Source organism: Urocitellus parryii, chromosome 3 (genome assembly GCF_045843805.1).
Source record: "Urocitellus parryii isolate mUroPar1 chromosome 3, mUroPar1.hap1, whole genome shotgun sequence".
In the NCBI taxonomy this organism is placed as follows: Eukaryota; Metazoa; Chordata; class Mammalia; order Rodentia; family Sciuridae; genus Urocitellus; species Urocitellus parryii.
The window spans coordinates 48,099,906-48,113,746 of NC_135533.1; the positions used below are offsets into that span (position 1 = coordinate 48,099,906).

A 13,841-nucleotide genomic window follows, 5' to 3' on the forward strand; every position below is an offset into this window, starting at 1 on the left:
AAATATATGATGTATATATATAAAACTAGAAGTTTTTAAATTCTTGTTTTACTTAATCTGCTGTGTTACACCAATACTGTGCCCTATGAGTTTTTCTTTTGTTTCTTTCAGTTATTTACTGGCTAAAAATGTCTTGGTGAGTTAGTTTGGGAGTGTTTTCCTGCTATTTGTATTGTTATTTCTGTGGAAAATATATCCATAGATCCAAAAAATTAAATTGGAAATGAAGTTCTGACTTTTGAGAAATTATTTTAAGTTGAATACAGCCTAGGTATGCTGTGATTTTCATGGAGAAAGCTTAATCACTAATCAATATACATTCCAAGTGAAATAAGAGCAAAACAAAGCATGAGGGAAGAGGTCGATTATTTAATACCTTTTTTCCAATTACAAAAAAAAACTGCAACAGAAGCAAGAAGATAAATGAGGACATACTCCTCATAGTTGGGTTAGCTTGCTTGGTGCCTGCACTGCAATACCACCAGCCATGGTGAGGTAATTCACCAGGATTAGAGCTGCCAGAGGCAGATGGGCAGTTCAGAGAGAGCCATTTGTCAACAGTTCTACTTTGGACATTGAGAGGAGGAAAATGAGAACCTGCTTCTAAAGGAAATAGGCATAGTCTTGTCTTCTGGTTAGGCAGTTTGGAGCCATTTCCCTCCCTTTGACTTTAGATCCTTTCTACATTCTGCCTCCTTCCTGCCCAGAATGTTCTATGTGGCCTCACAGCTCCTCCTGCCTTTTCCAACAAAGGTCCAGGCTTTGAATGTCTCTTCAAATAGAAGACAGCCGAAGCTTCTCCTCTAGACAGTCCCTTGTGACTCACCCAGAGCTTCCACACAACTAGCATGAACTGAATGAATGAATGATGAATAGGAGTGAATGTATCTGACTGGTTTATTACCAAGGTTTTATCTAATGACAAGAAAAAAAAGTGTGACATATTTCAGTATTGTTTCCATAACAGAGAGAAAGTCTTAATAATCCAAGGAGGGGAGACAAAAACTCTTTTAACAGTGTATTTTCAAATATTAGAGACAAACAAGAGGGCGGAGACATCTGATTTAGTGACCCTCTTAGAATTGTGCTTCATTAACTGTCACATACTTCCATTTAGAACAACAGGTGTACTTAGGTTTTCTACAGCACTATTATTAACCTCCATTGAAAGTACAGGGATGAGCTGGGTACAGCAGTGCACACCTGTAATCCCAGTGGCTTGGGAGGCTGAGGCAGGAAGATCACAAGTTCAAAGCCAGCCTCAGCAACTTATCGAGACCCTAAGCAATTTAGCAAGACCCTTTCTCAAATTAAAAAAAGGGCTGGGGATGTGGCTCAGTGGTTAAGCACCTCTTGGTTCAATTCCTGGTACTAAAAAAAAAAAAAAAAAAAAAAAAGAAGAAAAGAAAAGAAAGTATAGGTGTGGTGAAAAGTTGTCTTTGCATGGGAAAAAAGAAAATCTGTGTCTATGGAGGAAACTTGATACATACCATCTACTTATGCAGCTCTAGGGTCCCGAGGTTATAAAACAATACTGACACTAATTTATTAAGATCCTATTATATACTGGGTACTATACTAAGCATTTCAAATATGTAATTTATAGAATTCAACAATAGATGCTATTTGAAGTTTGAAAGAATGCACATGACATCCTATCCTGGTGACGTGCATTTCCCATGAAACTCCTACCCTCCTCTGAGTCTTAAAGAAAAAATAATTGTCATCTTGCAAACTCTAGAATTAGAAATATGGGTATGAGAAATACAATATCCCCTAGTAGCATAAAAAGGAATAGATAATATCTAATATGTGATATTAAACTTGATAATTAATTTAATACCACATCCAGTATCCATGTTAATATGCTTACTCTTGGATGTTCTTTTTAAAATGATTCTCAAGCTGTAAAACAGGGCTCCTACAACATGGTGTCTACTCTGATAAAACACAACACCAACCTTGATCAGCCCTGTGTCAAGCGATGGTCAGCAATGCACGAAGCAGCCAAGCAAGGCCGGAAAGATATCATAGCTTTGCTACTAAGCCACGGAGGCAATGTCCACCTGAGAGATGGATTTGGAGTCACACCATTAGGTGTGGCCGCCGAATATGGTCACTGTGATGTGTTAGAACATCTAATCCACAAAGGTATGTAAAGGGAATTGTTCTTTACTGGCTTTTGTCCTGGCTCTCTGACGCTCCTCTTCTACAGTTCTCTGGAGTTTCTCTTACCCCCCTTGAATATCATTGGGAGTGAGGCTTTCAGACCTACCCCTCATTCCACAACACATTGTGACCTACAGATCTACAAAGCCAGCCCTGATTGCTTTCTATAGAGAGCACGATTTTCACATAGATGACTCCCCAGGGTCTCATCCTCCCCTTCTCCTACACTGAAATCCTCTTCTTCTCCTGCTTCTTGATACAATAACTTATTTCAACCAGGACTGAAAGGTTGGGTCTATCTCTCCATCTGCCAGGCCCCTCACATCTTCCTTGGACCAGTGCAATCATTTCTCCACCATTCTCCAGTGTTCCCACTCCACAAGACAGAAGCCACGCTACATACTGCAACTTGGTTCCTCTCCAAAAGGACAGCAGTCACAGTGTGAACTATTCAGAAAATCTACTGCATCAACTTGAGTGGTTTTTCCAGGCTTATGCTTCACTATTCCCATCTTGTATCCCATGTTCCAACCAAAACAGACTAGCAGTATTCCCTCTGCTGGGGTTTGGATCAGGTTCTTGCCCTCCTCTGGAATGCTCTCTGACACCATCAAAGTCTGTCTTTGAAGACACTTCCTCACTAAATCTTTTCCTACTTCTCCCCAACAGGTTGTGATCTTGCTCCTGCTTTAAAACTTCAAAGTGCTTTTTGTAACTAAAGAGCCAGGAGTTAAGAAACTTAATTCCTAAACTGGTTTCTGCCAACTACTCCTTGTGAGACCCTTGCCTACTTGCTTAAATGACTGGTCCTCAGTTTCCTCATTGATAAATGAAGGCAAGAACCACGTGATCCCCAAGGGATCCTCTATCGAAAAATAACAAACATATTTTTGTCTCCCAACATAATCTCATTTAATTATCAGAAAATCCCTATAAAATAAACTGTATTACTCCAATTACAGATGCAGAGGGGAAGGTGCATAGAAGTTTTCCTGACTTTCAAAGTCAGCATCAGAGCCAGGTTCAAACACCATCCTGTTGCCCTTGCAGTATGTTACCCAGTGCATATGTCATATTGTTTATGTGCCCTGATGATATCTTATGGTAGTCAAAGTTATTCATTCTAGGCTCACCTACAGTACTTGCACAGAAAGAGTAGTCAATAAATGTTGGTTGAATTGAAGTAGAGAGTGTTAACTGGTATCATTACATTTAAAAGCCTCATGTTCCCTTTATCTGTAATCATTTGTCCATTGTGGAAATTGACTGGTTTCTCTGACAGTCTTTGTGACCCAAAGATTTTCTAATAAAACAAAAGCATGTTGCATTACTCTTTACTGAGAATATTGAGAACACAGATGCTATACTTTTTATTTAAGTGCTAACCAGAGGGGGAAAAGAAAAAAGGTCTTTTTTTAAAGGGGTCTATCAACAATACCATCTAGTCACCTGCTACAATGTGCTTCATACTGCCAGGTGGGGATGTGTTTGCTTTGGCGGATGATGGGGCATCAGTGTTGTTTGAGGCTGCTGGGGGCGGTAATCCCGACTGCATTGCTCTCCTGCTGGAGTATGGAGGAAGTGGAAATGTGCCCAACAGAGCAGGGCATCTCCCTATACACCGAGCTGCCTACGAGGGACATTATCTGTAAGTGATACCTTATGGGGTGGTTACTTTAAGTTGAAAATACAAAATTATGAATACAGAATAATCACAAGTCTCTTTATACACAATACTCCCCCAAATTCAAAAAGAAGTCGGTAATGTTTGCAAGTATTGTAATTAAATGTTTGGAACTTGTTGGGCTTTTCACCTTTTTATAGTCTTCTAATTCACAAAATGAATTTATACTACCTTAATAGTAAAAAGAATGCCCTTTCATTCCTTTTTTAGAAGGAATTAAGTTATAGTTGAGAATTCTGTGCAAGTTACCCAAGAGTACTTATCTGTTTGTTTGTTTGTTTTTTAAGTGTTTAACTAAAGGCCATGGAATTTCTAAAAACTTTGCTCTTGGCAAAGGATTAGAATTTGTTAACAATACTCTGTTATTCAATGATTTTCCAGCATCTCCAGGATATTATAGTAACATTATAGTAAATGTATTCTAGAATAGAAAAGTTTCATTTTTAGATTTTTTTCCATACAAATGGTTGAATACATTTTGAAACTACAAAATGTGCTAAAATCAACACACCAATAGAAGTTTAGAATCACTATTTTGAACTACCCACCATGAGAAGATGGTTTAAAGCAATTAAATGTAGTTAATAAAACTTGTAACCCAAAGATTTTCTAATAAAACAAAACATTTTAAGATTTATCATTTTAGTCTTTATCATTTTTGGTGGCCACAGTGGCTAAGTTAAAGGGCCAATGACGCACCATTGACGCTAAGTGACATGTTGTTAAAGTTTACCTGGATTTACTCCCAGTGTTCATAAATTCACACATGGTAGCTCTGAATTAGGCACAAGAGATCAAGTTATCCTTGCTTGTGGCTCTCTTGCATATCTAAATGGTTAGTCAAGTGTGAAATTCACAACTATTTATCACATGTCCTTAGAAACATAAGCTGTGGTCAGTGATTTAAATTGGACTGGTATAAATTTGATGGAAATTTTAAAGACTTTTTTTTTGACTAATAATTCAACAGCAAGTTGTATGGAAGGAGAAGTACCATAGCTAACATTAAAGAAGATTGCCTAAAACAAGTGAGAGAGGAATGATTTATAAGAATTCAAAATGTCAAATCTCTAGTCCTTTATTTATGTATAACTGTGTGACCTTGGACAAGTCATTTTCCCTCTGGAGATTTCATATTGTCCTTCTGTTAAGGAAAGGGGCTATATTAAATCATGTCCAGGGTCACTTCCAACTCACTTCCAATGACTCCATGATTCTAATGGTCAAGATTATGAAGTGTTCTTCTATGTCATGAGAAGGGTTTACTTTCTTTTATATTTTCTATAAAATTAGCATTGGTTGCTTATAAAAGAATTATATTGTTTAGAAAAGGAGTGTGGAGAGGAGTCCTGAGGAATCATATATAGGGCCAAATGTAAGAAATATAAGATGTTGGATGTTCCCCAGGAAGATTTAGAGAATAAAATAAATCAAAATTTACTAAATTACATTAAATACTACAAAAGTTTAACATTTCAATGTAAGGTTATCTAGAGAAAGTAAGGAAAACCAAATGAACTATATTTACATGTAAGTAAAGAAGGGGATTTATTCAATTTCTTGATTTTCTTAATGTCATGGGGTATTTGGTGGTTGTTGTTGTTTGTTTTAGTGCACTGAAATATCTTATCCCAATAACATCCAAAAATGCAATTCGGAAAAGTGGGCTAACTCCCATTCACTCAGCAGCTGATGGACAGAATACCCAGTGCCTGGAACTACTCATTGAAAATGGTTTCGATGTCAACGCTCTTCTTGCTGACCACATTTCCCAGAACTATGACGATGACAGGAAGACTGCGCTCTATTTTGCTGTCTCTAATAATGACATCCATTGTACAGAAGTCCTTCTGGCTGCAGGTGCAGACCCAAACCTAGATCCCCTCAACTGTCTACTTGTGGCAGTGAGGGCCAATAATCATGAGATTGTCCGACTGCTTCTCTCTCATGGGGCTAATGTCAATTGTTACTTTATGCACGTGAATGACACCCGTTTCCCCAGTGCCATTCAGTATGCCCTAAATGATGAGGTCATGATGAGGCTGTTGCTGAACAATGGCTATCAAGTGGAGATGTGCTTTGACTGCATGCATGGTGACATCTTTGGAAATTCATTTGTGTGGTCAGAAATAGAGGAAGAAGTACTGCCAGGATGGACGTCTTGTGTAATAAAAGATAATCCGGTGAGTTGCATCTTCTTCTTCGTAGGGGGCCATCATCTTAACTCTTATAGCAGTCTAATAAATGTTTTAATTTTTAATATTTAATTTTAATTTTTCCCTTTTGATTGCCTCATCATCCATTGGCTACTCAGGAGCATGCTCTTTAACTTCCATATGTTAGCTAAAGTTTCTGAATTTCCTCCAGTTGTTGATTTCTAGTTTTAGATCATCATGGTCAGAAAAGATATTTAAAATGATTTTTTTGATCTTAAATTTTTAATCTAGTTTTGTGGCCTACCATAGGATCTATCCTGGAGGAGGCTCCTTGTATTGCTAAGAAGAACGTGTTTCCTGTAGCCTAACTCAAACTTTCACTTGTTTAAGAGTATTACATGAAAAGAAAAATCAACTCTAATTTTTATGTATTTCTTATTCTTAATTTTTTTTATTTGCAATGGTATAGGGTTACAAGCATATATTTAGCCAAGAAAATGTTATTTCTTTTTTTTTCAATTGGAACAGGATATAAAAAAGATGAAATATGTGCAAATAATTACTTATGCTTATTTAGTGGAATATTGGGGCTAAATGAATAAAAGCATGATTCTTCTATGCTGTATTGACTAGAATCATGTCAGAACAATGTCTATATGTCTTAAAGACTATTAGTTCAAAAAACAAGCAATTTTTCACCTTTGTTCATTCCAAGGAGGGATGTTTTCTTTTCTAGAAAAGGACAAAGATGTAACTTTTCATAACAAAATTAAGTGTTTATGTATATGTTTACATATAAGCATATTAAAAGTACTGCTAAATTAAATTTTATCAATTTTCTCAGTTCTGTGAGTTTATTACAGTTCCGTGGATGAAACACCTGGTAGGCAGCATTATTCGTATATTGATAGATTACATGGATTATGTTCCTCTGTGTGCTAAACTGAAGTCTGCATTAGAAGTACAGAGAGAATGGCCAGAAATCCGCCAAATACTAGGTAAAAAATAAAATTATCCTACAATTATTTTTTATTAAAAATGTGTATAATGTCTTTGATATTTTTCAGTGTTTCTTTGTTCAGAATTATCTAAGATATTTTTAAATCATCCTTAATGCTTCCTTTGTTTTGAGTTACAAATTTTATGTTTTCTTAATATTTCCAACTCTTTAATTGTACAATGAATAACCTTATATTCTGACTAGAACTCATTTTTGGAAAATTACCTTCTATAATGTATAATACATAGACTTCATTCTCCATGAGGTCAGGGATCTCCTTGTTTCTTTTTGTATTCTCAACATTTAGCATAGTGCCTAGAGAGTAGTTAATACTTAATATATAATTATACAGTAAATGAAGAAATGGAAGGCATTAGAATTATTTTTTGACATACACTCTTTTAGGTCTTTATTGACAAAATCCTAGTATCAAAAGATTGTGTTATAGGCAGGTCATTTGAATTCTCTAGGCAAAAGCTTATAATCACACTAAGTATGGCAGCAAACTCCAGTAATCCCAGCTAGTTGGGAGGCTGAGGCAGGAGAATCAGGAGTTCAAGGTCAGTCTGGGCAATTTAAGGAGACCCTATCTCAAAAAAAAAAAAAAAAAAAGAGGAGCTCAGTAGTAAAGCACATCTGGGTTCAATACCCAATACAGAAAAAAAAAATGTGCTTTCAAGGAAAGTACACTTACAGTTTAAATGACTCCAAATACAAATAGAAACTAGGAAAAAAATCATAGATTGGAGAGTTTCTCTTTCAAAGTATGACTTTGAGAAAATGAACTCTCAAAACTTACTTGAACATTAATTCCATGGAGCTTAAAAAAGTATCATTGAACATTTCATGACATTTTAAATAATCTGGCACTCTTGATGTATCTAAATCAGTCTTCTCCTGGAATGAGTTCTATAATAGAAGAGATTTTGTGGCAAATAAAACAGAAATCTTAGTCGGATGAATGATGCAGTTTTGTGAGCCTAGACTCTGAAGTCAGACTGGATGGGGTGGAATTCAAGCCATGCCTAGGTCGGGGGATGCTGGGTTATGTTGTACAGATGTGATTGGGGCTGATAGCTTCATGGAAATAAGCAATAATTTATTGTATCAATTTTGTTTTTTATAAAAATTTCCAAGATAATGATAGTAGCTTTGTGACTTTGAACAAGTTACTTACATTTTTTATGCCTATGTTTTTCCATTGCAAAATGGAGCTAAGTTAATATTTACCTCAAAAGTGTCTTAGGGGCTGGGATTGTGGCTCAGCGATAGAGTGCTTGTCTTGCATGTGTGAGGCCTGGTTTTGATCCTCAGTACCACGTAAAAATAAATCAATGAAATAAAGGTATAAAAAATGTTTGTTTGTTTTTTTAAAAAGTCTGTCTTGGGAATTTAAAGAGATAACATGTGGGATTGAGGGTGTGGCTCCGTGGAGAGCACTTGCATAGCATGCACTAGACTTTGCGTTTGATCAAAGCACCAAAAGCAGAGAGAGGGAATGAGAGAAATAGGCAGGATGCATGTAAAGTGTCTAACTGGTACCTATAATATTAAAAATATTAAAAACATTTTGCTATTTTGTGTTATTTTTATTACATGGTAAGTTTATGGAAAGTATCTGAAATGTATACGCAAAGTATGTCATGAAATATTATAAGGAATACTCATGCTTATTTTTACAAATTAAAAACTAAGCTGAGGATATTGCTCAGTTGGTAGGGTGCTTGCCTCACATGCACAAGGCCCTGGGTTCTAATCCCCAAAATAATATTAATAATAATAATAATATTAATAATAAAAGCTAAGTCTGAAGAGAATTACAAAACAACCTAGATCCTAACCTCTCAGAGCTCCCTTCCTGGACTGAAGCCCACATTAGAAGCAGTCAAAATCAAGCAGGACAGGGACAAGAGACAGTTCACATAAAAATGGGTGGCAAACAGGATTAGGAGTCCTCAGGGAGCAAGCCACCAGATTTTTGGATATGGTAACAAAGAAACTGTTAACAGAACAGGAACCTCTGCAAAACTGGAAGAGTTATCTTGAACCCTGACTCAAAAAAAAAAAAAAGGTAAAGAAACTGTGATGGAGAAATGGGTGATTCCAGATCTGGGGAAGGAAATGTACAAGATGAACCTGGAATACTCACCTGGTCACATCAATAGCAATGAACCCCTCAAAGACTACATACAAGAACCATGCCAAAAGAATTCAGGACCCCGATCATGATGCTATCATGATCCCAAAGGAGATCATTATTTTGATCAGTAGAAATCATATCCAGTCTTAAATATATGATATTTTAAAACTGGTCAGTTCCAAAGGATGATAGAGAATTGATTTGTTATCTTGGAAATTGATAAAAAGAAAGGATTTAAACTATTCTACCTAATTTATATAAGTCATGCCACTCTAACCAGAATATGAGAGCAAGAATTTTCCTTTTTAAAAGTATTTCAAGTAATTAATGGAAAGGAAATTATATAAATAAATATCATCCTTCTGTAGTCCCCAGTAAACTAATGGATGTGGTCATTGAATATTAACTGCTGTTCGTGTCACATTATATCCTGAATGGAAGAATACAGTTCTGCCAAAGAGATCAAATTTGAGTTCAATCAAGAAATAGAGAAGACAGTGGGACCTGGGTTGCACGTACTATCACATGCCATCTGCAAAACTCGGGCTGTGGGAAAACACAGGTCATTGGGGTCTTCAAAGGTTAACTGAAAGGACGAGAAGGGAATGCAGAGCCACAGATTAAAGAGATATACAGGACAAATCAAATGTCTTTTTTTAAAGTACTGTCCATATCTTTAGTACATTTAGTGTAGGGACAGTATTCTTAGATGATGAAACTTTGAAGGAAATGATTGCAATATACATAAGGGTAGTAATTACTCATGGCAGAAGAAAGAGATTAGGATGGGAAGGCCCATAGAGGAAATTCTGGGGTGGCTGGCAAAGTTCTATTTCCTGACCTGGGAGGTGAATAAAGGTGTTTGCCTAATAATCACTTATGATAACATATGAAACTATACATGTGTGTAGTTTCTTTATATGTATCTTATTTCACAATAAAAAGGTTTAAACAGTTCGGAGGTTGGAAAGGGGGAGAAACTCAGACTTAGATAAATTGATTACCTAAAATTATAGAATAGAAAATAACAATGCAAAGATCTGAACTCCTGTCTTATGTTAAAACACAAGCCGTTTCTATAATACCACTATACTTTTTGTTGTAGACAGCACAGATTTTGCTTCTATATGGGAATTCACTGTCCATGTGTTTTTATTGCAAAAGAATCCCCAATTCTGATGCTTTTTAAAAAAGACAATCTAGCCTGGCACGGTGGTACATGCCTGTAATCTCAGCAGCTTGGGAGGCTGAGATAGGAGGATCACAAGTTCAAAGCCAGCCTCAGCAAAATCTGAGGTGTTAAGCAACTCAGTGAGACCCTGTCTCTAAATAAAATACAAAATAAGGCTGGGTATATGGCTCAGTGGTCGAGTGCCCCTGGGTTCAATCCCTAGTATGGAAGGAAGGAAGGAAGGAAGGAAGGAAGGAAGGAAGGAAGGAAGGAAGGAAGGAAGGAAGGAAGGAAGGAAGGATGGATGGAAGGAAGGAAGGAAAGAAAGACAATCTAAGTAAAAATAATGCCAGGAAGTTTTCTTGGTTTGTTTGTTTCTATCATATATTACTGCAGCCTATCAGTTGCTTGCTATGAGCATGGTCAACCACTGGATGTCAGGATTCCTCCAGATATCTGTAAGGCAGGATGTTAGGGGGAAAAGTAAAATCGTAGTTTTTGTAAAAATGTGAATTTTTTCTGCCTGTTTTGGTAACAATAATTTTGTCTCAGCAATTTTTGGAAAATGTGTTGATTTCTAAAAGAGATTATTTCAATGTTCATAGTCTCAAATGAAAGAGAAATGTGATCACTTGTATTATTTTATTGAATGATAGTTAACATTTATTGAATGGTTACAATGTGCCAAGCACTTATTTCATACTTTATATGAACTAAATTATTTAATCTTCAAACTACCCTAGGAGGTAGGTCCCATTGTTATCTGCATTTCATAGATGAAAATACTAAAATCACAGAGGTTAAGTGACGCACCCAAGGTCATTCACCACTAAGTGGCAGAATCAGGATTTTAAGTCAAGTCAGCTGAGTCTAGAAGCCACACCTATGTCTACGCGCTTTGTGGCCCCTGTACTAGTTCATGTTGCTGGTGTGACGTATCAGTATTGTCATAATAACTTAGATTAAAGCAAGAATTGAAAATAAAGGCTTATGTAAGATAGATGAAGAATGTTAGTATATTTTTCATGAAAATATAAAGTGTTTGGGTATCAGATCCTGGAAACAAACCTCACGTGGAATAATGAAGAATTATGCAATTATTCATATTGATGTTTCCTGGATAATTATTCATCAAAGAGAGTGAAAGAGGAAGGGAGGAAGGAAGAAAAATATCTCTATAATATTCAGTTCTAAAGAAGAAATACACAGATGTAAGCATTTTCTTTCTCAAATTCATTCATTTATTTGATAAATTCTAGTTGAACATCTATTATGAGTTAGACTCTGTTCCTACAGATACAAAATAAATCTCTGCCTTCATGGAGCTTACATTGTAGAATAAACTAGAATGTAAGTGGTCTAGAATACTTAATTTCAATGAAAATCACCAGTTGCTAAAGTGTACATCTCTGTTTTTCATTCATGTTAGTCTGAAAAAAATCTGTATTTTATAGGCCAATCCACTAGTGTTGTTTTAAATTTTTGCTTATTTCCCCCATTCATTTTAGAGAATCCTTGTTCATTGAAGCATTTGTGCCGATTAAAAATTCGAAGACTTATGGGACTCCAACGACTCTGCCAGCCAGCCTTCATGGAAAAGCTTCCACTACCACCAGCTATTCAAAGATATTTATTTTTTAAAGAATATGATCTCTATGGACAGGAGCTAAAATTGCCATAGCTTAAAAATAACATTTTTAAATGTGATTTTTAAATGTTTTAAAATGTGATTCCCCCAGAGAATTTATTGGGATCATATTACAACTTTAAGTGTATTTAAATCCATTGAGAATGTTGTAGGTGTACTGTGTCCCTATGGAAACACCATATTGTACATAAAGACCTTGCCTTATCTTAAGACAGTCAGTATTCTATATTTGAATTTCTAATGATTGTCTTCACTTGCAACAAGTCTTTAAATTCTCCCTATCAATTGGTTCCTACAATATGCACTATAAGGGTCTGTGTTTAGAAAGCAAATAACCACTTTCTCAAACCCATACCTCACACCTGTTGCTGGCCCATTTCTCTTCTCTGAGAGCCCCTCTACACCAAAGGACTCCTGCCTGCCTGCAGGTTCACATACTATAATCTGGCACTCTGCTGTTTCCTCTCCTACTCTTCTCAAGGTCCTTCACCACCTCCTTATTGCTGAAGTCAATGAGCACCTTTCAGTTCCTCTTTTGGTTGATTCCTGTGCCAACTGACACTGTTGCCTGCTGTTTCCTTGAAGTTCTACCTCCTCCCTGGTTTTGACTATATGGATACCTTGTTCTCTAAGCTGTCCTTCTACCTCTTTGGATGCTCTATCTCTGGCTTCTTCCTATGACTCTCAACTCCTGCCAATCCTTTAGTAATATTTTCTCTAGAAAATTTCATCCACTTGTATGATTGCAATAATTTTGTTGAAAACCACAGCACTTACATCCAAAAAAAGCTTTCTCTCATGTGCCTGAGACCTGTGTAGGCAACTAGCCCAATGAACATTTGAGCCTAAAGACACCTCAAATTCAACATGTCCCCAATCAAACTCATGACCTTTCTCTTACATTTTATAATGTAACAGCACAATGATTAACTTAGTTTTCAACAGAAAAAGACTAAACATCAGGCTTGACCTCCTCGTTTCCTCACCCAGTGTAACTGATCACCACATCCTAAAAAGAATGTATTGCTTGAAGTGATCTTTCTTTTACTCAGTTCCACCAGCTTGGTGCTAAGCCTGGCTCGGATCCTTTTCCTAGGATAATTCAGTGCTGCTTCTCTAGCTTGCCTGCTGGCTGTCTTCCCCTATCCCACACACATTCTGCACACAGCATCCCAGAATGATCTTTTATAAATGCAAGAAGTTTCACTGCCTTGCTTAAAACCATTCCCATTGTTCATACAATCAAAGTCCAAAGTTCTTATGTGGCCCTTCACTATCTCACTCCTACTGCCTTCCTCTTTATGTCTCCCTTTCCTCTCTCCCCTTTAACTGTATTATATGCTTTCTAGAAGTTTATTCATTGAACAGTGAGTGATTCCCAGACTTCAGGGTTATATACGCTAATAGATTTGTTTCATTAATTTAAAAAAATAGAGTCATCTATCTTTTAAAAAACATATATATATATATATATATATATATATACATACCCTTTACGATCTCCATCATTTCATAAAGAGAGCATATTTTAGGATGACAGAAAATAAGACGATCATAAATTCAGTCATAAAAATTGAGTAACTTTAGCTTTGAAAGTACTTATTGCACTGTCCTCGTTTCCCTGTTGATGGGTGAAAATTTCCCTGCGGCCCAGCAAGTATCTGAGGATGTTTGTTTGGGAATCACTGCTATAGAATAGACTATGCTCTCTCACACCCAGAGGTCTTGGTATTTCCTTCTCCCTCCACCTGGAACCCTTTCTCTACCTCCTTCTGGCCCTCTTCACCTGACTGACTGACTCACCCTCACCCTGCAGATCTCAGATGAGGTGTTACTTCCTGGAGGAGGGAAGGCTCTGGCCTTAAACTTCTCA

At 36.5% G+C, this 13,841-nt stretch overlaps 1 protein-coding gene across 5 annotated transcripts in view; it reads left to right on the top strand.

Annotated features, from left to right (window-relative positions):
* The window catches only part of Asb15 (ankyrin repeat and SOCS box containing 15), a 31,731-nt gene extending 19,010 nt beyond the window's left edge, over positions 1-12,721 (top strand). For 4 of the 5 annotated variants that reach the window (XM_077795959.1, XM_026388707.2, XM_026388705.2 and 1 more), the window contains 5 exons: positions 1,906-2,151; positions 3,646-3,817; positions 5,466-6,036; positions 6,854-7,007; positions 11,829-12,721. In XM_077795959.1, coding sequence (XP_077652085.1) covers positions 1,906-2,151; positions 3,646-3,817; positions 5,466-6,036; positions 6,854-7,007; positions 11,829-12,001 — 1,316 coding nt within the window. In that variant the 3' untranslated portion in view covers positions 12,002-12,721. Of the gene's footprint in view, positions 1-1,905; positions 2,152-3,645; positions 3,818-5,465; positions 6,037-6,853; positions 7,008-11,828 lie in introns of those variants that run through there. The other variant, XM_026388708.2, reaches the window with a different exon arrangement.
* The last annotated feature ends 1,120 nt before the right edge of the window (positions 12,722-13,841 follow it).